Source organism: Chelonoidis abingdonii, chromosome 17 (assembly GCF_003597395.2).
Source record: "Chelonoidis abingdonii isolate Lonesome George chromosome 17, CheloAbing_2.0, whole genome shotgun sequence".
NCBI lineage: Eukaryota > Metazoa > Chordata > Testudines > Testudinidae > Chelonoidis > Chelonoidis abingdonii.
The window spans coordinates 13819595-13844206 of NC_133785.1; the positions used below are offsets into that span (position 1 = coordinate 13819595).

At 37.8% G+C, this 24612-nt stretch overlaps 1 protein-coding gene across 4 annotated transcripts in view; it reads left to right on the forward strand.

Moving 5' to 3' along the window:
* The window catches only part of CACNA2D3 (calcium voltage-gated channel auxiliary subunit alpha2delta 3), a 733714-nt gene that overhangs the window by 465525 nt on the left and 243577 nt on the right, over nucleotides 1-24612 (forward strand). For all 4 annotated transcript variants that reach the window (XR_004375600.1, XM_032794295.1, XM_075073101.1 and 1 more), the window contains exon 12: nucleotides 17584-17662. Coding sequence is in view for 3 of the 4 variants with exons in the window: in XM_032794295.1 (XP_032650186.1) it covers nucleotides 17584-17662 (79 nt within the window). In the remaining variant the exon portion in view is untranslated. The remainder of the gene's footprint in view (nucleotides 1-17583; nucleotides 17663-24612) is intronic.

Below are 24612 nucleotides of genomic sequence, written 5' to 3' on the forward strand. Positions count from 1 at the left end.
TTTGAAATGTGAATTGAAATACAGTACTGTGATTTCTCTAAATATCCCACTTCTGCAAAAGAAAATTTCAAGGTTAGGCTTAGACAAGTGACCTTTTTGACACTTTGAATAAATTAGTCAGACTTTCACATCCAGACTGTAAACTGTAATCTTCTGTGACCTGACCTAATGAAAGAGTTAAACAAAATGTTAAACACTATTTTGCTGTCTTTAGGCATTTTTCTGTATTCATGGACTCAGCTATTTTAATGTAAATAGGCACCTCAACAGCTGGGTCCCCGTAAGCATGTTTTATTTAGCAGCTGGGTTATACACGTCACTTGGCAGCCATGTATTTTCAATTTTTCCCTGTGCCAAGGGGGCAGCTGGAATAATTTGAGCGCTCATTCATTTGGGAGAAATATGAGCTGAGTATGTCAGACAACGTGAGTCTTCTATATGATGTTGTACGAGGATAAGTGGATCAGGATAGAAGCAATTTGCCCTGTCCCAAAGGGGCCTTAAGTTTTTAATAAGCTGGTTATGAAAATTCTATTTCTTTGCAGTTTGAAGACTCTAATTAGAGCCTGTAATTTCTCTCATATAACCACAGTGGGTGAAAGTTAACATTAGGCCTCCAGAGTCTTTTCACATTCATTTACAGACAGAAATCAGGTAACAGTTTGTAGCTAATTAGAACAGTGTATTAAATATTTAGTCTGTCTTAATTTAACTGTAAGAACACATGGATGCTGTAGGGCTACAGAAAATGACAAAAGGAGACTTGCATTTAATTTTTAATCAAAGATAAACTTAAAGACAGTATAATAATTTTAGTGCTGACTGGTGTAGCCTGACAGTCTAAGCAGCAATTGCCTCTAGCTGGCTGAAATGTCAAGATAAAGAAAGATGATGCCTATTTAATTTCATCACTGTAATGCTTTCAGGGTTCAAACAATTCATGGTGTGTATATATACTGCATGTAAAGAACTGAGTGAGCGTCAGCATAATAGTTTTTATTTCTGTATATTGTGAAGCATTAATGATATTTAAAATCACATTTATTCCATCCACCACTACAATAATTTCCTAGAGATTTTATTAAATAGAAGTGGGGCTTCTTGGTTGAGCAGATTTTGATTACCACAGTTAGGCATGCCTAACAGTAAGTAGACGTTTCTAGCAGGCTTTGTCACATAGTGGCTTCATTCCAATTAGTGATGTCCTTTCCAATCAGTGAAGAATCTGTGTTTGCAAACTTATACTTTGGCTGAATCTAGTGCTTGACCTTGGCAGTCTACTCTGCCAAGTGTGCTAAAGACAAGGCTACTGCTGGCCAAGCCAGTAAGAGACATGCTAGGTTTCCAGCTGGAAATTACTCTTGCATCCATCAAACACCAACATTAGTAGCTCAATAAGTGTGAATTATTCTCTAGCAAATACCAATTAACATGATATTATATTCTCTTTGTTGTAACTGTTAATGAATTTTTGTTCATAATACAGTACCAACATTTTTTTTAAATTGTATTAAAATGCATAGGGACATTTTACAGTTTCTTGAAGATATAATTTTCCTTTTCCCACAAAAAGGATTTCAATTTTATTCTGTTCTTACAATTCTCTTAATATTTTACCCTTGATGACCACACCTGTCTCGCCATGCTTGTCATGTTACCACAGAGCCTTTATGTGGTTGTTTTTTCTTTTGTAGAGCCTCCTCCTGCCCCGTTAAGTCACTGGCACAACTTATGGGGTGTGTCTACATTGCACCTGGGAGCAAGTCCCCCACCCCTTATAGACAAGCTTGTACTTGCGGGGCTCAAACTAGTGCACTAAAAATAGCAGTGTGGATATCGCAGCATCAGCGGAAGCTTGGGCTAACCACCTGAGCTCAGACCGAGGGGATCAGGTGGGTATCAGCTTGGATGACTAGCCTGAACCTCCACTGGTGCTGCAGTGTCCACACTGCTATTTTTAATGCACTAGCTTGAGCTCAGCTAGCATGAGTCTGACTACACTGGTTGGGAGGCTTGGTCCCAGCTTCAGTGTAGACATACTGGTGTAGATTTCAATGGCCCATAAATCATTAGACATAGATGTTCACTTACTTAGATTTCAGCACATGTAGAATGTGTTGCAGATGCAGAGCCTTCCTTTCCCAGTCACATTTTCACCAGTTTGTGTGGCGTACGTTTATGGTTCTTTAGCAATACTTTTGACTTGGAGAGGAGGTGCCTATGGTTTAAATCTAGCTTTCTGGTTTCACTCCAGTGATATTGCCCCTTCTCTACATGCCTCCTCTCTCCCATCCCCCAGTGAGGTCTATACAATATGGAATAATAACTTCCATTAATTATATAAATGATATCTTTTAAACTTACATTATTACATCATAAATGTGCTACACAAATAAAGAAGCAGAGAGACTCGGGAATAACTCACTTGAGAAGTGTGGAAGCGCAGGAGGACCTTACAAGTAGTGTCCTTTGCAGTTCGGTGACACCCCCCCAAACCCCTCCACTACTGATAAGAGAAGCGAATGTTTTGAGGGCTACTGAATGTTATGAAGTTTTAGCTAGAATTCTGGGGTGGTATTTTTCAAAGCTCTGAGCGGATTTGGAGGCCTGATTCACAAATATTTCAAATGGAGATCCCTTCGCTTTTTCAGAACCTCAACCTTTATCTACATATATGCCAATGACATTCCATTTTATGCTGGAGTCTCATTGGTTATTTCCTTAGCCAACATTTCCCCCATGTTCAGTGAGCAGCTACAGTTTTATCCTATAAACTCTTGTCCTGCCTTCATCCCACCTGTCCCCATCTGAGCCGAAATGGTCCCAACAGAACCAGAGCCTCTTGCTCCCGTGGCAGCAAAGCCCTAAAGCAGGAAGACTAGTAGTAGTAAAGTACTTTAAAATGGAAAAGAAATAAGTGGTAATAAAGACAAGGACTAACTAAACAACGAGGAGCAAATGGGGAGGAAGATTAGTGGAGAATGATAGTCAAATAGTAAAAAGCAGCATTCACCTCAGTATGGCTCAAATTTTTACAGTCTCTGAGCTTAGTCAGTCCTCAGACTCCTGAGCCATGACACTGTGCCTTTAATCTCAAATTTCCTCTGCTGCATTATTTGGATGCTAGAAACTCCCTTGCAGATTGCTAGAAAATCAGTGATAAAATGTCCAAATATCACCTTATTTTGTTACATTGGTTTCCCAGTTGCCAATTTTTACAAAATGGTTTATGACTGCAATAATCTCCTCAAAATCAGCTATTATGGGAGATAATAACTGGTTGTCAGAGCATTAACCACCCTTGACTTCACTTTGGGCTATTACATAACAAAAGAATGAACTGGTGGTAAGGCTGCCAGGTGTATTAAATTATATGATGAAGTATATAAAGATTCTGTGATGGGGATTAGAGTCTAAAAAAAGACTAAGCAGAGATTGCCAAACTCATTATCTGACAGGACTGTATACTGGACAAAATCCCATGGGGTGAAAGGCCAGTGTTTTATCCATTATGTCATCGCCTTAATCTGTGTCTGGACCACGCACAGTGAAATGTTCTGTGAATGTGTTACCATTGTTCTGTATTACATCCTGTAACTATGGAGTATCAGGGGTAAATGGGGAAGTTGATAGCATTGGGTTAGTCAGAATTCATCCTGATCTGTTCTCATGAACTAATGCAAAACCATTAGTCATTATACAAGAAAATTAAGCTGTGTTGTAGCAGGATTTGTAAGTCTGCTGCTGTTACAACAGCTTCAGATAGATTGACTGTTTTTATGTCATTGTTTCTGCTCTAATCCTTTATCCTCCCCCACCCCCCTCCAAGTGATTTGTAATATAATTCAGACATACTATTTTGCTTAGGCGGATACTTTGCACATAAGGAACAAAATCTAAGGTAAGCTTATGCTTACATTTCGGGAAATCTGTTGACTCTTTTTAAGTAATAGGAATGACAATAATTAGAGCTGGTTGAATTATTCATGGTTACAGGGCCAGCTCTAACATTTTTACCACCCCAAGCAGAAAAGAAGAATGCCACTCCGCCGTAACACCCCTCCCCCAAGCGTTGCGTCGCGCTGCCCAAGTCGTCCCTCCGAGCGTTGCGCTGCCCAGGTCCCTGCCCCCCTGAGCGTTGCATCACACCGTCCAAGTCCCTGCTCCCCCGAGTGTTGCATTGCGCCACCTAAGCCCCCCCCCCTCCCCCAGCACTGCCTGGCCGAATCAAAAAAGAAAAACCCCGAGCGCCTCCCCTCCTCAAGGTGCCGCCTCAAGCACGTGCTTGGTTGGCTGGTGTCTGGAGCCAGCCCTGAATGGTTAATACTTTTAGCTGGAAATGTAGTTCCTTTTCTTGTTTGCAGATCATTTGTGAACTAGTCCTGATATTTGTTAGGTAGAAGGTTTCACCAAATAGTGTTTTACGGAAAAAAATCACTCTGTTCATAAACTTTCACTTCAGCTCCCTGCTGTTTGCTATGCATTATTTGTACTGTTGACTGGTCAGATAATTCACACTCTATTGTTTCCACTCCCTAGTTAGGTGAATGAAAATTGTTTAAACTGAGAATAATGAATGACAAAAACAGAGCAAATAATTAATTACTCTATCCTTATACAAACCTTCTGAAGAACAATCATTACCAAAGGATGCTCCCTTGGCTCAAGGGGTAGAAATCTACTGTTTTGGAGATGAAGGACAAAGTTCTAGTCTTGATTTATTAAATAAATCAAGCATACTTCTTTATTGTCTGTTCACAGTTAATGATAACAGATTTAGGATCTAATATCTCACTTCCCATCGGGATTGGAAACAGGAGCTTTATATCACTGAAGAGAGGCGTTTCCTAGCTTTCTAGTGGGCGATACACCACTTGTTTCTGGCTCCAGTAAATTGTAAGATATTGGATTTTAAAATTGTGACATTGTCTACAGAAAACCTATTTTACATATTTGTGGCAGTTTTAAAAATGTATAATTTTCCTCTCCATCTGTAAACTATAAAGTTGGATTCATTGTACTATGTCTGATTTTATAAGTAGAAGGATACCAAAACTAGAATCAATAAAAAATATAAAACTCTGGAAAATATTTCCAAGATAGTTCTTCTGTAAAAATATGTGGTGTATATATTGCGTGATAGTGTGGTATAAAGGTTTTATTGGCACTTGATCTATAGATCTATCTAAAATATTTATAGCACATTTAATCCACTGGTCTCAAAGTAATTTATAAAGGTGGGAGAAACATTATAGCTTTGGCTGGAAGTAAAAGCTTTGTGAAGGTTCCAAATTGGTTTCTGTTATAATCTCTGGTTTTCAGATAATCATAAGTTTGTGAAAAGTGGTCTCTTTGGGATGAAGTTTTCCAGGCTTGGTCTTAGCCCAAAGGTTTCATATTTGGAAAATTTGTTGGAAATTTCATTCAGCCAGTTTTTTTTTCAGTTTGGCAATACTAAACCTAACAGTTGAACTGTTAAGATAAGACATAATCAGGAATTGCAAAATTATAGTTTCAACGGTAATGTCATGTTATGCCATGTTTTTAGCCATGTTTTTCATTTGGTATGTTCTGTGCTATAGGCTTAGTGATACAAATGAAAATTGACATAAAACTACTCAGTGAACAAAAAAGGAATAGAAAATACTGCATGTTGCTGTAGAAATCTTTTGTTCTCTTTTCTTGAACTGTTCAATCTGAATGTTGTAGTGATAAAGTTATCTTTAATCATTGCACATATTTAAACAACAATTAGGTCTCTGTATGCCTTCAAAGTGGTCACTCTAACAGGTCCCTGCACCCCCATAAGGGACAGTGGGAGAAAGCAAGCCACACCCAGTATTAGCATGCCTGGGATGTCTTTCTCCCTGCCAAGCAAGACAGAGCCCCCAGATCACTGAGACAACTACAGGCATTTATTAGTTTGGGTTATTTTGTTATCTAATATATCTTTCTATACTGTAAAATTATATCATGGCAGTGTGGGGTGCTTTGGCAGTGGGAATTTATTTATCATAAATATTGGTTGCTGTGTAGTTTTTCGAAAATGTTGACACCTCTGAACTCAGTTTTATGATTTTTTTGGTTAACTTTTGCCCATTTCTGTGAAGTGCATCGTTCACTGGAGTTTTCTGAACACTGCCCTCAATTATCTTAATGATTTGGCCCAAACTCTTCCTCATGGAACAGCACATCAGGGTATATGGTCTCTAGTACACAAGGGTTTGAGTCCAGCATTAGTTTTCCCTCTCCTTGCACATGTTTTCTGGGGAAGTGCTATACAAAGGCCTTCTGGGGAGAAAAAGGGGAGTGGGAAAACAGAGCTCAATACCTGGACCCTGAAACTGGATGATCTGCAGACTGAGCCAGTGTTTTCCTACTATTATTGCTTATAGTATTATTTTCTGGTTCATCAAAACTATTGACTGCTGTTGGCTTGTGTCTGTTGAGCCATTCCATCAGTTTCTGCTGTAAAAATATTTTCTGGCTACAGGATGTAATTGCAGGAATCAGAAAATGAGGCACTATGTAAACACAAGCCTTTAAAAGAGGAGCACCTGAAAGCAGAGGGCAGAAAAAATGATAAAGCAGCAGGAGGCCAGAGTGTAGAAACCATTTTCTCATACCTAAGTGTAGAAGAGTTAATGACGAAGATAAAAGCTGCTTTATAACTAACTCTTTCAATATTTCCACTTTAAATAGGAACTAGAGGGAATGGAACACATATAGTAAATTGATAAATCAGCAGAGACAGAAATTGTTTCTAAGAAGGAAACAACTTTATAGCATAAAAATATTAGCAAAATAGTAGCATAAGAAGGGATTAACCTTGACAAGCATAACTAGTAAGAATAGAAGTACAGTGGTGGGCGAACCACAGCCACTGGGAGCTGCTGGGGGCCATGCCTGCGGACGGTCAACATCAGCAAAATATCTCATGGCCCGTGATCAGATTATCCTGATGAGCCTCATGCAGCCCGTGGGGCGCCAGCTGCCCATCACAGAAGTAGAGCGTGATATAGTTTTTCAAGCCTAGTGCTATCCCTTAAGAAACATAATTTTACTTTTATTTCAGTTGATATCATATAGTTTTTCTCTTGGCTATTTGGCTGTCTCGTCAGGCTTTTTAGGGAAGAGGAGCTCTATCCCTCAAGGAAAAGTCAGGAGATATTGTGAATGGAAAATGTTATTGATTTTCAGGGTGCACATGGCAATTTTGTTGTTGGCATATTCTATTTCTTTCCTTTCCCCCTTATGCTTTGTCATTATTTCTTTTCCCTTCCAAATCCTCCCATATGCTCTGTCTCTCATGTTCAGAAAGGGTGAACGGACACTAATTTTTGGCTTGCAAGTTATTTGTGAATGGATCTCTTCAGGTTGTGCTGGCAGGGGCTGGCAGTGGACCAGCTCCTTTAGGCAGATTAATAATCACTTACCTCTAACTTTTCATCGAAGATGAATACACAGAGTAATTTTTTTGTATACAGAATTCTGTGAATGTAATGAGTGTTTTATAAAACACGATGACCAAGTATGCTTTAAGCATTGTAGGAGAAGGAGTATCAATGGAAAAAATTGGTATTGCTTCTCAATGTCTGTCTTTACCTTTAAGATTGGCACTCATGTTATGCCATGCAGGTTAAAATCTACTGGGTAATACCAGTGGTGTGATTTGCTTAGATTCACAATCTGAAATGTCGTTCACAAATTAGTACTTCCAAAGAGGCTTGAAGAAAAAGCAACCCCCGTCCATGACTCGACTTCATGAAATTCAGACATTTATAGAAATTCCTTTATGAAATGTAGTTTTCAGCAATATAAGTTAATTCTAGATGACCCGGGTGTAGTTGAAAAGGAGCCTGCTAGTAACTTGAATATTTTTTTGTCCCTCTAATATTCTCTTAGCTGTTGATCCAATGAATATTGAAGCATCTTGAGCAATTCAACATAGAGGCAACTGTCATTTCTTGGCAAGTCAGAGAGGAAACGCTATTCTGCTGGAGATGTCCATGAAATAGCTTGCAGCTGCAAGGTCTTCACTTCACTGTCAGCTGCAAGCAAAAGTTCTCTTTCCCCTCTGGCAGCTTTAAGTATCTGAAAATATTATTTTACCAGCTGTTCAGCATTAAGAAGAGCCTTCAGGGTTGCAGAATGATGAGTCTTGCAGAGTTACTTGTGGGACGAGCCTTTCATCAGCTCCCCTGACTAATAGTTGCAATTACCCTAGATCATCTCCTCTTGTTTAGGATACAGAGGAGCAAGTCCCCATTCTTCATCCATGGCTCTCCCACCAGTATTCTGAGTGAGGTATTAAAGGTGAATACAGTTGAGTGGTTGCAGGTTGCACACCACATGCCCAATGGGTCCTTTCCATCTTTCAATTTCCATAATATTCACCAGCATTGGATAAACCATTAACTGGATATTTCACCAATAGTGATTACACATTAGTGAAAGACACTGGGGAGCCCCATGCAGACAATATGTTGTGCAATCAAAGTTATGATCTATTTTAAGACAAACTGCAAGAAGTGCATGTAGCAGTCAAAAGGAAAGGAGACAGAAGAATGGGGGGCAAAGGAAAGAGGTTTTAAAAATAGAGTGAATTAAATATCCATTCTCTACTGGCCATCTAATTAACTATTCCTTGGTCACCTGGGTGCAAGATTTATGTTCAGTTTTGTGTGGACTACTTAACTTGGTAATTTAACACACAAGCACCAGTTTCTTTGTCCAGGCACACTGATCAGGGTTACCAGCACAAACACATCATGGCAATAGTATATGTTTTGTGTTTTATCTCACAAGCCCACTACCAGAGGCTACTGTTCTGGAACACAATTATCAATCTCAGTCATAATAAAAAAGCAAAATATCAAAAGAGAATCTGGCCTATATAAAATCATAAAATATCAAGGTTGGAAGGGACCTCAGGAAATCATCTAGTCCAACCCCCTGCTCAAAGCAGAGCAAATCCTCAGACAGTTTTTTTTTACCTCACATCCCTCAGTGGCCCCCTCAAGGATTGAGCTCACAACCCTGGGTTTAGCAGGCCAATGCTCAAACCACTGTTGGAATTAGTAATTCCAATTCTTAGTAGGCATTTGATCACATCACAGTTTGGATTCATCAGAACTTCTGTTAGCAATCTCATCAGATAGGATGGTAGCTGAATGGAGAGTGTTTGCCCCCTTCATCTACATAAGAACTGACGCATAATAGTGTGGCAGTATTAGGAAGTTTCTACAGTTGCTGTAGAAAGATAAAGGACGTTAGTCTCCAGTGCTGCTATCAGGCATCCAGCATCTAAAAACACTTAAAAAAGAAAGTTAGCCACAAGCTCTATTATAGATCCTACCCTTCAGGCTCTGTAACATTAATTTAGAGCTTTCTCTCCCAACATCTGTTACCACTGTAGCACTGCATAACAGAAATTGTAGTTTAGGGCATGGCTATAGGAGTTGCAGACAGTGCAGAAATAGCGAATGTAATTCCGAAAGCGAAATATTTGTCTTTTTGAACAATATTTGCTTTGCAGTCAGTGATTCTGACATGGCTAAAATGTTCAAAGTTGCAAACAGCAGTTATAACAATTGAAAACTAATATTTCTGCCTGTGAATATTTCCTCTCCCCACAGAGGACAATCTATGTGAGGCCTAGGTCTGAAAATTAAAAATGTTTAATTTTTGGCTTCTCTCCCAAACATCTGAGTCCCATATCTATTTAGTACCAGACAACGTAATACTACTACATATGTGGAGCAGATTAGGAGCAGACACCTTATTCAATCAGTCACTTTTCAGAGTAGATCTACTGTTCAGTTATTCCACAAAAGACCCTAGAGAAGATACGGTGGTCACCATTACAAGTCTGTATTTTCCAGCATTTACTTTACAGTGGTATCTGAGATATCAAAATTTACTCCTATACTTAACATCTAATCTATATAGGGTCAAATTTTCAAAAGTGCTTAAGTTCCATTTTCAGAACAGATTTAGGTGTATAGAAATGTGTGTCTCACTGAAAGTCAATGGGACTAAGGCTGCTATGGGCCTCAGGGCTTCACCAAATGTAAAAGTTATACTGCTTTAACTATATTTACATAGTTAACACAATACACACACCCTTGTGTGTGGCATCATATAGGTATAAAGTTGCTTTATATGAGTAGAGCTACTCCTGTATGGGAATGAGAATATGCTATGTCAGTTTAAGGCACCTTTATACTGGTTTAACTGTGTCCACAGTAGGGGCTATATTGTACATGTAGAAGTATTAACTATTATTAAAATATCATCAATAGCCGAACCAGAGTATTTACACCAGTATAAGAACTGTGTGAAGACCCGGCCTTAAGTCCTTTTTGAAAATGGGACTGTAACAGGGTTGGGACTCACCACCTGGAGTCTCCTGCTGGTGACTCCGAGAATTAGCTCTATCTGGCAGAGCACCCTTCCTGGTGGTGTCCTGTCCATCTTTCTGCCCTCAGTTGCTGTCTCTGGACCTGCGTTGCTCCCTGCTCAGCGGCGTCCTGTTTGAGGCCACTACCCTCCAGCAGTGCCCCTTAGTCCATCTGCACCCCCTTCCGGGGATCAGTGCTCAGCAGTCCTACACCCCAGCCACCATATCCAATTGCCCTCTGAGTCCAATGCCTCTTGTCAGGGATCTGGCGTAGTATAACGGCCGCTCCCTATGGGCAATGGCTGGGTGTACTGCAAGGGATGAAGCTGGGGGGGCAGGCGGGGAGACCCAGGCCCGCCCTCTACTCTGGGTCCCGGCCCAGGGACCTTCTGGCGGCAGCCTCGCTGTCCTCCTTCTCTCCCCTCCTCTGTCTGTTTCCGTGGGCCGCTTCCCCTACGGCCCCTTGCACCCGCTGGGCTCTTCTACTCAGGGCCAGCAGCCTGGCAGGCATCAGGCTGAAGCTCCACTCCACTCCCCTGAGCCTGCCCAGCACTGCGCTGTCCTGGGTGCTGGTCTGCTTAGGAGGCAGACCTTCCTCCCTGAAGGTCTGGGACAGACTGACTTCTCCCTTCCTGGGCAGCCTTTATATATAGCTGAGCCTGGCCCTGATTTGCTCCCTCCAGTCTGGGCCCTGAATAGCTCCCCCTAAGCTCTTTTCTGATTGGCTCCCTGTCGACGCAGGCACCCTGGCCTGCCGCAGCCCACACTCACAGGAAGTGGGGCAGTCCGCCACACTACAGGGACTTAGGCTCTTAAGTCACTTAGACATTTTGGAAAGTTTTAGCCCTAATCTATTTATACTTCACTCATGACCATAGTATCTGAATGCAGAAAACAACTGTGGCAAGGCACTGACTTTTGTAAAGCTGTTATTGCGTTGAATAGTTAGTCATCAATGATAACTTCCCACTGCAAGTTCATAGTTAATAAAATTTACACCACTGGGTTAGTGAACTGATCAGAAAAACTTTTAGAAGTGACAGATAAGAATTGTTTATCCTTCTAGCTGAATTCTAAAGCTTGTCCTCAAAATCAAGGAGGAATATAGATATCCATATATAAATCTAATTCGGCATTTTTAAAACCAATGTAAAATAGTTTCGCTTGTAGTGAAGTTCATCTTTTTTTCTCATCATAATCTTACTTTCTCTTAACTATACTGAGCAGTAACCCATCGATACTGAATATGGAGCAGTGCAGTAACAGATATTTTTAAATGATAAGTTATCTTATTTTTGATTTTTATAAAAGGTAGGTAGAAATTATATTTTCTTTTGCTTTTATATTTCATGGCTAAGGTTAATAAACATATTTGATATACTGTTATAATCCATAGCCCTAAGGGCGAAATAATCTAGCCATTAAGTTAAGGAAAGTAGGCATTGTTCAAGTAAGCTCTGATCGGTCATTGTCAAGGCTGTAACTCTGTGGTCTTGTTTGTTTGTCTCAAGGTAGATGTCAAACAATTAGCACTGCCTATGCTGATGATTAAAATATTGTCTAGAAATATTGCTTAGATCACATAAAATATGTGTATAAAACACTCTCAAAAAATCATTAACATCTTTGCAGCACCAGCATAATAGCAGTCCATTTCTCATGATGATCTGTGATACCCATTTGTTGAAATTTTATTACTTTTAGCTTTAATGCAGTTTGGTTGCTGTTCTAGCATCTTACCATATTTGTCTCTTTCTCCTTTAGATAAGGCTGGACTTCTTTTATTAGGAACACAGTTGTAGTTTGATTATTTGTAGATTAAAGGAGACCATTAAACATAAATCTCTCAGATGGATTCAGTCTCCTCATAGACTATAAGGCAGCACTGTTTTCAGGAAGATAAACAGAGACAGTGATTTATGTTGCATTTTTGGGGTATACTTCTGATTGTGTTGTTTCTCTTGTGATTAGAGATTAAAGGTTGTGTTTACTAATATTTTAGCTAGCCATCAACAAAGCATGGAAATACAGAATTACACTTAATGGTATTTTCTTTACAGATTAAGAACATATTTAATTATATCAAATTAATTCAATGCACTAAAATCATATAACAAAATTACAAAAAGGTAGATTATTACATTTTCTGTGTTTGATTTTTAGAACAACTGGGAACAGATTTGGAACAAATTTTGCAATTGGGCGTAAGCCGTAGGTGACTCCCATTCAGTTAAATGGGAGCAACCTAAATGAACCTAAAACAAAATTTGGACCTTAAAAAGTAGTTAAACTGACAAAAAGGATTGGATTTAAAGAAAAGAGAAAGAACTTCCAAAAATTTCAGTAATCGGAAGTGAAAATCACACTGTATGTGAATCTTTACCTACAATGATGGTATTCTACAAATCATTTTTGACTCACTGCAAATGAGCAGGAATAGCTAATTGAAAAATAGAAGGAATATTATTGTTGAGTATTTGTTTAAATTGTTAATATATTAAATTAGAGGATTTTGAAAGTTCTTTACATCTGGATATTCCTTTGATATCAGTTTGTTTCCCCTAGTTTAAGTAGTACTGCTGCTAGGATTAATGATCCTACAATTGGGGCTTCTACATGTGCTTTAGGTAATCATAAATGTAATCCATATAAAGGTATTTTAATCATAAAGGCAGTTAATTGTGTGAATCACCATGTTGTATAGGTTCATGAGTTTATTATGGTGGGTTGGTTAAGTTGTATTGTGCAAATGGATAAGGTAAGCCTTTGTTTTTTCTTGCTTTCTTTAAGCCATGATTCTAACATGGTATCTGTGGGAAAGTTTGTTGGATAGTGATGCTTCAATTAAGTTGTTTTGCCTTCTACTGATGAAAGCAGGATTTGGTTTTGTATTGAACTGAAACTCTTAATTATGTAATATGCAGCTCATAATTTTCTCTATTTTCACAAATAATATGGGGGCTATATTTGTTACTACAGAACATGTTATGTTCCCGTATTTAATTAAAATATCTTCCTTGCTGCTAGTCTGCAAGACATAGAAACAATTAAGGCTGTTAGAAAATGAGACAAGTTTTGAATCTGTCATCACACTAAGCTACTCTGGCTTTTCCTCAATCCTTGTTAAACAGTTATTCTGCTGGTCTAGAGAGGGCCAAAGAGATCCAAAGTGTCTCTCTTTCTAGTGTTAGGTATTTGTTTGGTCATGCTTTGAGCAACTTTGCTTTGAATAACTTTTGAGAGATGTTATTTTGTTAGTGTTCAAGGCTTCTACTCTTGAATCTTTTAATTTAAGGGCACGTGTAAGTGTATATGTTTGCCTGTCTATCCATCCACCCACCTACCCAGGAGAATATAATATTATAAAACAGCATCACTACTACAGACTCTCATTGACTGATCTCCTCAGAGGGCAGAATATCATTGCTAGGTGTTTGAAGAAGCACCTGATTTTTAGAAACGAACTATTCCTTAAATATGTCTCCCATGATGCTCATTTAAATGAGATTAGCATATTCTGTATCTGCACTGAAAAATTGGCATTTATTTGGATTCTAAAACTGTGACTAAAATCTATGCACATGTTGGGTTCAAGAATAATTCTTTTTACTAGAGTCTTGAAAGAATTTTATTACATTTCCTCATGGTAAAAATCTGAAAACACTGAACGTCTGCATTTCTACAGGAAACAGATAAACCTGTGCATTAAATTGGTTTTGAAACAGCAAAATATTACAAAGAAACACCTACCATATTCTTTAACTATAAAGGTCTGTTTCATCCTCTCACTATTTTTAGTATTGAAGGTCCTTTGAGCCTAGCAGGACTTTCTAACTTTTCGCAAAAAACAAATAGATGTATTAATTTCTTATCTTCCCACATAAATATGTCACTGTGTTCTCTGTTCAAACATGTACTTCCCTCTCCCTGCATAAACTGGCTGATGCATCTAACCTCTTGGAATTTATGGCCTTACTGACTCAAATTTAACTTCCTCTAAAAATACTGTCCACAACAAAAAGCCCCAGGAAAAAGATCTGCTAAGTGTTGTCTTTACCTGTTACTTTTCAACCTTAAACATTTTTTAAAGTTGAGATGTGATGTTCTAAAGTACTGAATTCTATAGGAAAAAAAAACAACAGAAAAATGTACCCAAGTCTATGAAAGTCCCTTCAGAGATTTAAGTATCAAATTTGAAATCTGATTATCTTACTTTACTTTGAAGCTTCTTTCGTCTCAAAGATACCTTAAAAACACATCTTGAGAAAATACTTTTATTTTCAAAGTGTCTGTGTTTGTCTGGCTTTGCTGGGTTACATCAGGCTACTGCAGTAGGATCACAGAAGTTAGAGATAAAAGAGATATCTATTAATTAAATCAAGTCCACTGGCCTGAAGGAGCAGAATATAGTTCTTCAATAGAAGTCACATCACGAATGAAACTGACACTGCATTTGATCTTAGTCAAAAAGCAAAGAAGCAGTAATAGTGCCAAAAAAAAGAGACAATATTACTTCCTAATGGCATGCCATGTACTTTAATGTTGCGTGTCGGACAAACCTGACACATGTGAGGCTTTGATAAAAAAAGAAAGCAGCATTCTTTAAACAGCTAAGAGGAGACTGGAAGTCATTGTGAGATGATGCACGATTTTTTTTACTTTTGGAAGACTGGGTTCAAAATACAAGAGTTTTTGATCTCACCTTAATTTCCTTTTGTTCACATCACAAAACAATCATGCAATTTGATACTGGTGGTTTCTGTTTAAGGAAAAAATGGAATAGCAGGAGATACTGTAGGTCAGAATGGAAATACTATAGCAAAAATTGTTGGAGATCGCGCCATTGATATTATTTTCATGAGCACAAAATTCAATCTGAAATGTTTGGGAGCATAATAAACAGCTGAAGTGGAACTAAAAAGGAAAAAGCTTATCAGCAAAAGAAGTGTTCATAAATTTAAATATTTGTGATAGCTAATTAACTGGTGTGTGATAAGATGGTTTTACTGATGTCTACGGGAAAACTCCTGTTGACTATAAAGGTGTAGGACCAGGGCTTCAATGTCCATTGTATATTCACCTCTATGGGAATGCCCATAATGTAGCTCTGCTAAAGAGGTAATTGAACTATTTGATTTGGAATTATTCTGTAGTATATAGCCACTAGAAGGGATGGTCTTTTTGAGACAAAGATTTTGAATATCTCCTCCACGCTAGTTTATTCCATTTTTTTTAAAAGAACCATTTGCAATCAGAAAATGCTTATGTGTACTTTTCAAAAAGTGTGTTTAAAGAAACAACAACAACCCCTCATCCCTTGCAATATGTTTTACCTGATAATGATGACTTGAAATCTGTGGTGGTTTCTTCAGGTGATGGAAACCAGCATTTGGTATTGTTTTATGTTTCCAATTAAAAGGTATATTTAATACTAATAAAAAGTATTCTATGACGTGTTCTTACTCTACATTTATAATCTCTTAAAAATCACTTTAAGCCTGATTTTGATGGCTTGATAAGAGCTATGGCAAGCTGTTTGCAAGTGAGAGACTAACTGAAGAAGCTCCTGTAGAGTCTCTGTCAAGAAAAAGTACCATGTGTCCTAATGTTCTCTTTTCTGTTTGGCTTTTGTTATGGTCCTAAGGGAAAAATACTCTAGTCATTAAGTTAAGGAAGGAAGGCATTATTTGTGAGCTCTGATCCATCGTTTTCAGGGCTGTAACTCTATGGTCTGGAAGCGGGCACATTTTCTGCATCCCTGAAGATATTCTGTAAATCTAGTGTGGAGCCAGGCCTGTCTTGCTGGCATCCCAAAGACAGAAGATGAGGATGAGGGTTACTGAAGAAACCAGGAGATTGATATAAGCATCCTGTGCTGATGTTGGGGGAGAAAGTAGCAGTTCCTGTCTCTGGAAGGCACAAAGAAAATGATAGAGGATGGGAGAGAGAACTGATTCCTTTTAAGGGTTGGATTGTGGAGATTATGGGTCCCTGGCCAGCCTTTGTCAGTTTGGGGGTTTCATCAAAAATGCAAACAGATGAGTTTCAGGAAGTTTCATCTGTTCTGGTGTTTTAATACAAAAGTTTTGTCCCTCGCTAATAATAATATACCAAACTTACTAGGGCATTGTCAGACCTCATTAACATATGAAATACACTTGTATTATATTTGCAATTTGAAAGCCATTAGAGAAGTACAAAGAATTACAAAATAAAATGCATCAGATGATAGAAGTGGGAGTGAGTAAAATTGAGGGGAATATATTATTTCCAAAGAGGAAGTCATTGGACTCAGGAGGGCTTTCGGACAGTTTTACTACATGACTGTATTGAAATCATGTAACCCCTCTGTCAGTTCCCCATCTGTAAAATAATGTTTCATGCTTTACTGGAGTATTGTGAGGATAAATTCATTAATGTTTGTGAGGCACTCAGCTAGTAAGATAATGGAAATAATTTAAGTATCTATATTAAATAAATTATAATTTAGAGAGAAGAATTTGAGTTAATATGTTTGAAGAGAGGGAATCATTTCACTGGGTTGGTTTTATTTTATTTTACATTTAAAAGGCAGCTGTTTGAAGCTGCACAAAAATTGAAACGTTAGTAGTGTCAGTGAGATGGATAAGTGGGCACAGTTCAGGAGGACGTTCAAAGTAATTTGTCACATGGTTCTGCAATTTACCACCTGGATATCATCAGTGTCGCGTGTATATCTACCGCTGTGTATACATTGTTTTTGAAAGACAGAGAGGATTTGCCAGCAGGTTGTTTCAAGTTCCCACATCTATAGCAATGATGTATTTAATTATTAAAATACAACCCCAAGACCAGAGCAGCCTTCTAAATTCACAACTGCACAACAGACATCTCAAACATGTGACTTCATATTATGTACCAAGAGTTTTAACTTGTTTTCTTTTATCTTTACTTATGGCTTTGGTTAAGTGCCAGATATTAAAAACATCCACAGTGATAAGCCACTTTGTTAAACAGAACAAAGAAACGCACTATGTCATAAATATCTTACTGGCATAGATTTTTGAACTAGCAGTCCTTTAAACCTTTGTGATATTTTTCTACACATGTGAACTGCACATATGTAAAATGGCTAAACTGCAAATGCTTTAAGCATGGAACTGTAGTATTAAGTGAGTTAATCTCTTGTATTGTACTTTTAGGTTCGCATGTTTACCTATCTGATCGGAAGAGAAGCTGCTTTTGCTGACAACCTCAAATGGATGGCCTGTGCTAACAAAGGTTGGTTTACCTTCTGTAACTGGAAATTTTATTTTCAAAGTATCATGCTAAGCTTTGTACAAATTTTCCGTCTTGCCACAAGAGTTATCTCATTGCCAACTATTTAAGGTGAACCGTTTGGAGGGGATTGGTTGGTTTTTCAGGCAGATAGGCTTGATTATGAAAACATATCTAGAGTATGCAGACTTAAAAATATACCCAGTTTGATATACATTGATGGTTAATTAAAATGCACCTAAAATATTCCACAGATGTGATTTTCAATTTCTGCTTTGTTCACAATGGGTTAGCTTCAGTTGAAAAGCTTCTTCACTATTACTATTATTTTATTGGTATTAAAGTATTACATAGGACTCCAACTGAGATTAGGGCTGCAATGTGCTAGGCACTGTAAAACCCTATAGTAAGCCACATCCCTCCCCTGAAGAACTCACAATCTAAATAGGAAAAAGAGATTTGTATCTTGTGAGGAGAAATACATGAGGGTGTTCGTGTGCTTATAGTAATGGTGATCATAATAGTACATATGATAGATGGACACTATAGATAATAGAGAGACAAGGTGTACACAGCTCTGGGTAAGCTCAAAAGCTTGTCACTTTCACCAACAGAAGTTGATCCAATAAAAGATATTACCTCACCCACCTCGTGTCTGTAATAACCTGGGATTAACATGGCTACAACACTGCATACTATAAATAATAATAATTTAGAAATCACTGATTAAGTCAATTTTCCTTTATCTGTATTCTTGGAAAAAACGTATGTCATTTTGTTTTTTCTTTGTGCCTCATCACATTATGATGACTCACATCAGGCACTATGCACATAGACATTATTGCTTTAACCACTGTTGTGTCCATCTGATTGGAATTACTCAGTTTGAAGTCTTGTCTTAATCAGCTAATGTTACACCATAATTTAGTTCTAGTCATTGTATCGGAATCCTTTGAAGCATCTTTTTGAAGACAATTTAATCAACCAAATGCTTTAGCTTTGTAGACAGTACAGTACTATAGCTGCATAAAGATCTAAGCACAGCAACTTAGAAATTATGGCCAGGCAATAGGAGCTGCTTGACTAGTTCATCTGGTACGTGTCAGTCTCATTCCCAATGAAGGGAAAGTGCACATCTTTGTTCTTCACCATCACTAGCAGCAAACACAGTAGACTTCCTCGTCACTTTGCTTTTGTATACTCTGATGGAAGAATATTGTAGGTTTTCCCTTTTTCTAAACCAGAGGGGGTCAAATCTGGTTCTCTCTCACACCCGGGTAAATCTGGATAAAATCTGCTGAAGCTAATGAAACTACTCCAGACTTACACCTGTGTAAATGAGAGCAGAATCTGGCCCATAGGTGTCATCTAAAAGGTTAATTTTAATTATCATTGCCTCCATAGACTTTTGCCTCAGATTGCATCAGTTATATGACTTGCTCCCTGACATTAAGGTCTTCCATCTCTGATCTGTAATTAATTTCATATAGTCTAGGTTCTGACGGTGTAGGAAGCAGCACAACCACCTTCAGCTCAAGTTACATGAGATTCAGAACTTTCCCTTAGATTTTTTAGCTCTGGTTCAGCCAAGTTCTTTAGTGAAAAGACATATTACAGCTAAGGGAGAAGAGAGACCCAGTAAAGGCGATCTGCAGATTGGTTGAATGACTGCACTACAGTTTAATTCTTGCATGGGTGGGCCAAAGCGTGTTGTTGTTACTGAGGTCAATGGCCCTAAAATCAATTTTCCTTGCAGTGATTTTCCCCATGGAAGCACAGCATAGATGAAGGCTGTTTGCAAGGTTTCCAGCTGACTGCATTGTGGACAGCAAAATCCTTTCTTTCGAAAAGGATCACTAGGGAAATTCATACCACCTTGCAAAAGTTCTTTAACTTCTGGAATCTAATGGTGAAACCATGAGACACCTGCCCCTCCCCCCCATCCCAGACACACATTTCTCTGCTACATTTTGTGCATAAGTAGGGCATATCTTGAGGGAGTATGGGCTTAATGAGGCTAAGCAGCAAACCATTTTAAATACATTAAAAGAATCAAGACCTCAAAGCCCCAGTAGAGTGGTTTATGAAATTTACAATTATTTTCCCCATTATTCTGTAAGCAAGTGCACATGAAGTTAAAAAAAAAAATAAAAAAATAAAAATGGAGCTTTACCAGGATCTTGAAGTGAACAAAGGTGTAAAGTTTCCCAATACTCAACTTGTCAAGTTTTAAAGTATGCAGCCACTGCATCTCCCTCAACAGTCACATTCAGCAGAAAGTCAGCCAGCTGTAAAAATAAAGATAGGCCTTAAAGTTTTGGTTACTTACAAAACAGAGGGCATGAAACAAATATTTATATGATAAAAGTATATCAGTTAATCATTTGACAGCCCCTCTTTTGAATGTTTGTTATTAATTATGCACCAACAGTATGGTTGGCCCTTTACAAAACACAGAGGAGGACAAAAGAGGGGATTCATCTCTGCCCCTGCACAGAGCCTGGTGAATGGACAAAGGAAGAGAGGCTTGTGCCTTCCTTATTTTGGGGTTGATGGGAGCCTAGTAGTCCTGAGGGTTTGCCCAACTTGTGCCTCAATGAGAACAGCTTCATGGCCTGTTTTATTATTAGGAAATAGTGGAGGTGTAGGAAGCACCAGCTACAACCCGTACATAAGCAGCAGCATCCCAACAGCTCCAGCACTGTGGGCTCTTGCAGCAAGTGGCATAGAGATGGTTACCCAAGTTGTTCACCTTGTGGGGAAGCCCCTTCTGCTGAGGAGCATTACAGCTTCAATGCAGTGAAGAATACCCTCCTTAGTCCCTCCCAAGGAGATTAGGTTCTAATTCTGTATTTCTTACAAGAACACTGCACCCATTTTGTTCCATGACCTGAAGGTGGGACACATTTCTTGTCAAGTACACAGTGCACTGTTGAAAATAGTTTGTCATTTTGAGCTGTTTGGGGTCTAATGCTACTGGTGGTCATTTGGCTGAAAATCACTATTATCTTATGATAATAGCAGTATGGAAAGGAAGTCTAATTTCAGAGGATAATCATTTACTCAAATTATATTTAATATTTAACCAAATAATGTTATGAAACATCATGTTCAGGCTTATGAAATGGCATATAGTTTCTAGAAGGACTTTTTATTTCCTAAAAAAATAGTAGTTATGTGTGTCAATGAATCTTAGATGATATAACTTACATACCAAGAAGCCAGAGGTGTAAGAATGTGTAAGTTAAAGCAAAGGTTTATCTGGTATAACTTGCATAGGCTTAGCAGCTGTGCTCAAGGACTTCAGTGCATAACTCTTTATTTCCTGATTAAACCTCGAAGTCTAAAGAAGGAGGAGCTGAAATCCCCTGGATAACAGTTTCATATAATGGATGAGTGTGTGATTCAAATGAGGATTGGCTTTTGTGACATATGGTAGTATTACACACACAAATAATCAAACAGTCCAAATACTTGGTGAAAGTGCAATATAGCAACGTTGCCTCCCCTTGGTCTTAACTCTAGTGTAATAACTCACAAGAGAGAAAATGCAAAAATAAATATTTAAACAAGTATGCAAAAATTTTGGAGAGTTCCATCACTCAGGCTGTGGCACTTCATTACACTTTATTATAGTGGAAGCTAAAGTTCAGGGAAAACTACTATGTTTAGGAAGAAAGTAAATAAATCAATGCTACCTGGAAAGAATGAGCCAAAAGTTCATAATAGTTCATTATAATTCTAGTATTAATTATAATTCCATGGAAATTACAAACCGATTGCAGGCTTTTAACATGAGCCACAAAGTCTAAAAACACATTAAAAGGGAGACTAAACATTCAAAAGCCTATAGTGCAAACTCAAACCCAGCTTTGAGAAGACCACCACAAAAGAAAATAAAGAGAATGTATGTGGTTACAGCTATGACTCCAGTCCTCAGCTACTTCCTATTATCAATCAAAAATTAAATTTCTTAACAAAAAGTCTTACAAAAAGACATTTTTTAAAAGGTCAATAATTTTAATAGGCTGGGCCTAGCTGATTAAATGCTTTTGGTTAAGCCCCGTAACACACTTTTCATCTCATTTTTCCACCCCATATCCATCTACAACACTGGCTTATGTCATGAAAAATTATTTTGATTATACAGTTTTGTTCAGATCCTTTGGTGTATGATGCTCTGTTTCAACAAGAAATGAAGCACTTCACATATGTTATGATGCCTAGATATCACAGTGATGGGAATCTTAGAAATGTCAAGTGTGTGTGTATGCCTCTTTGTGTATCTTTAAGAGTGAGTACTGTATATTGGTATAGGATATGTACAAGAATAATCTCCTTAACTGGATATCTCTATTGCCATAAAAGGGATTTTGGCAATACCAAAACATATTCCTTCGTTATCTGCAAAATAAAGTTAGTAGGAAAATGTTTGTCATTAACTATTTTGGCCCCATATCTTCTTGTATGCACAAATTTAAAATGAAAAAAGCTGGTGCAAAATACCACATGATTCCCTGTTGATTGTTGTTTAAATTATTGTTGGGTTAGTGTGGGTCATGCCTGTTGTTCCCTCCTTCACCAACCTCCAGGAGTTAGTGTCTTCTCTTTCTGCATAAAAGAGAAAGAGGGGGGAAAAGTCCATTTTCTCTGAAACATAGTGACATAAAAACCTTGCATGAGGCACCCAAGCTTATGCTGACTTTCTGTGGAGGCAAGCTTTATCCCAAAGGTAGCATCAGGACTTGTGACTGAGGGATGCTTTAGTCATAGAAATTCAGAAACTTGTTAAATGAATATTCAAAGTAGTAATTTTAATAGAAATTTAACATTCAAGATATCCTGTAATTCTGACTTGAAAATATGTGGAAAAGAAAAACAATGTTGGATAAGAAACTCTCCATGGTCCTAGGCACATATACACATAAAGGTTTTCTACGATACAGTAGAATCTCAGAGTTACAAACTGACCGGTGAACCACACACCTCATTTGGAACCGGAAGTATGGAATCAAGCAGCAGCGGAGACCAAAAAAAAAAGCAAATACAATACAGTATCATGTTAATCGTAAACTACTAAAAAAATAAAGAATAAGCAGCGTTTTTCTTCTGCACAGAAACTCTGAGGTGTTTGTAATTCTGAGGTTCTACTCTAGTCAGTAATCTGCTTCTAGTTTTATTAATTGTTCAAGGATCTAATGTATAATGGCCTCTTAAAACCTGTGGAGGCAGAGCTGGTCATGTGTTGCTTGTAGCATGGTGCTTAGCACAACTGAGGCCCGATCCCTGACTGGGTCCTTAGGAACTATCTAGAAATAAGACATAATAGTAGTAATCTCATATAAAATATACACTATGTAAAACAAAGCATTAAGAAACATACAAGGAAGTTGCATAACATAATACATTATATATTTTGGAATAATAACTCAAGGTCATGTGGAAATACCTAAAATAAAAGCGTGACTAAACCATGCTCTTTAAGGATTATTCAGGAAAACAATTACAAAATTTAAAAAGGGGTATATATGTGGGGGGAAATACTCCCTATTTTAAGTCCCCTATCCAGGGGCCTTAGAAATAGCAGCACATTTTAAAAAGGGTTTATATGCTCCTTAGCATAATTTAGTTTTGCTTTTGGTGGATTTTTCCTCAGCTGGAACTGACACACTATCTTAAAAGAAGGAAATGGAGATAAAAAGTTAGTTTATTTGTGGATCTGTCTCACCTGCCTAAACTTCCATAAATAGCTAGTTATTTTGAGTGCCCAACCAGAGATACCTTAAACATGCTGAGCATCTCCCTTTTTGAGATGTCTCAAGGTGAACACCCAAAAACTGAGGTATTTCAAAATCACCTTTGAAACTTTAGGCTATCACCTGTAAAATAAAAATACTTACCCACAACTGTACAGTGCTCAGAGTCTTTGATGAAAGGTCTTATAAATTAAAATATTTTGGGTTTATTTATTTATTTATTGAGTTCCACACATAAATTGTTTATGTAGATTAATTAGATTTTAAGTACGTAGTGACCTTTACGCAATATAAAGGGCTAGATAATGAAATGTGTGTTAGTGCTGACAGGAAGGGAAAGCCCACATTTTTACTGCAGAGATTCTGCAACCACAAAAATGGAGAGGTCAGCATATCAGAAAGGCTAATATACATATTAGCTTTTCTCAAAAGTAATCTCAATCAATAGCTCATGAAATAACAGTACACTTTTCTTTCTTTCCACCATTTATACAGAATGTAGTTTTCCCAAGAACAGATTCCCCCATTAAGATTGAATCAGTCGTTAAGCTGCTAGGCTTCAAAAGCTCCAAGAAACCCAGACCAAAAACAAATAATTTTCTTTAAAGTTAAATTTAAGGCAGAGAGTATGTTTCAGTAAGTTAATATCCTTATAGAACATTTTAATTAGTAAATACAATTTAAAACAAACCCAACTCCCCAAACCATAAAATGCCAGGAAATGCAGAGTTAAAATTAAATTACAAAAGCTAAAATATTTGAAAGAATGAGAATTCACTGATACGATGACCAAATTTATCAGAGCTTTGCACTCAGAGAAATGGAAGTGTCCCATCTGTCCCTGCTGACTGAGTATTGAAAATATGCACCAAAGAATTTTTTTTTAACTTATTTCATATCCACATATTGCTGATATGTAGAATGAGCTGCATCATTATACACCTTTGCTCTGTTCATGTAAATGCTATAATTTCGTGGTCTGGAGAGAGGAGGAATTATATGGAAACATGCCATATTTTTATCAAATGACACGTGGATTATTGGCTGGCACATTGAATAATAAGGCCCTATCCTGCAAGACGCTGAGTGCCCTCAGCATCTCGAAGGTTTGGTCCCTTAAAGAGGAGTGAGTTATGATTGGCTACAATGTTTGTCTAGTCAAGAATTTGTTGTTTTGTACTGTTTTGTCTTCTTGCT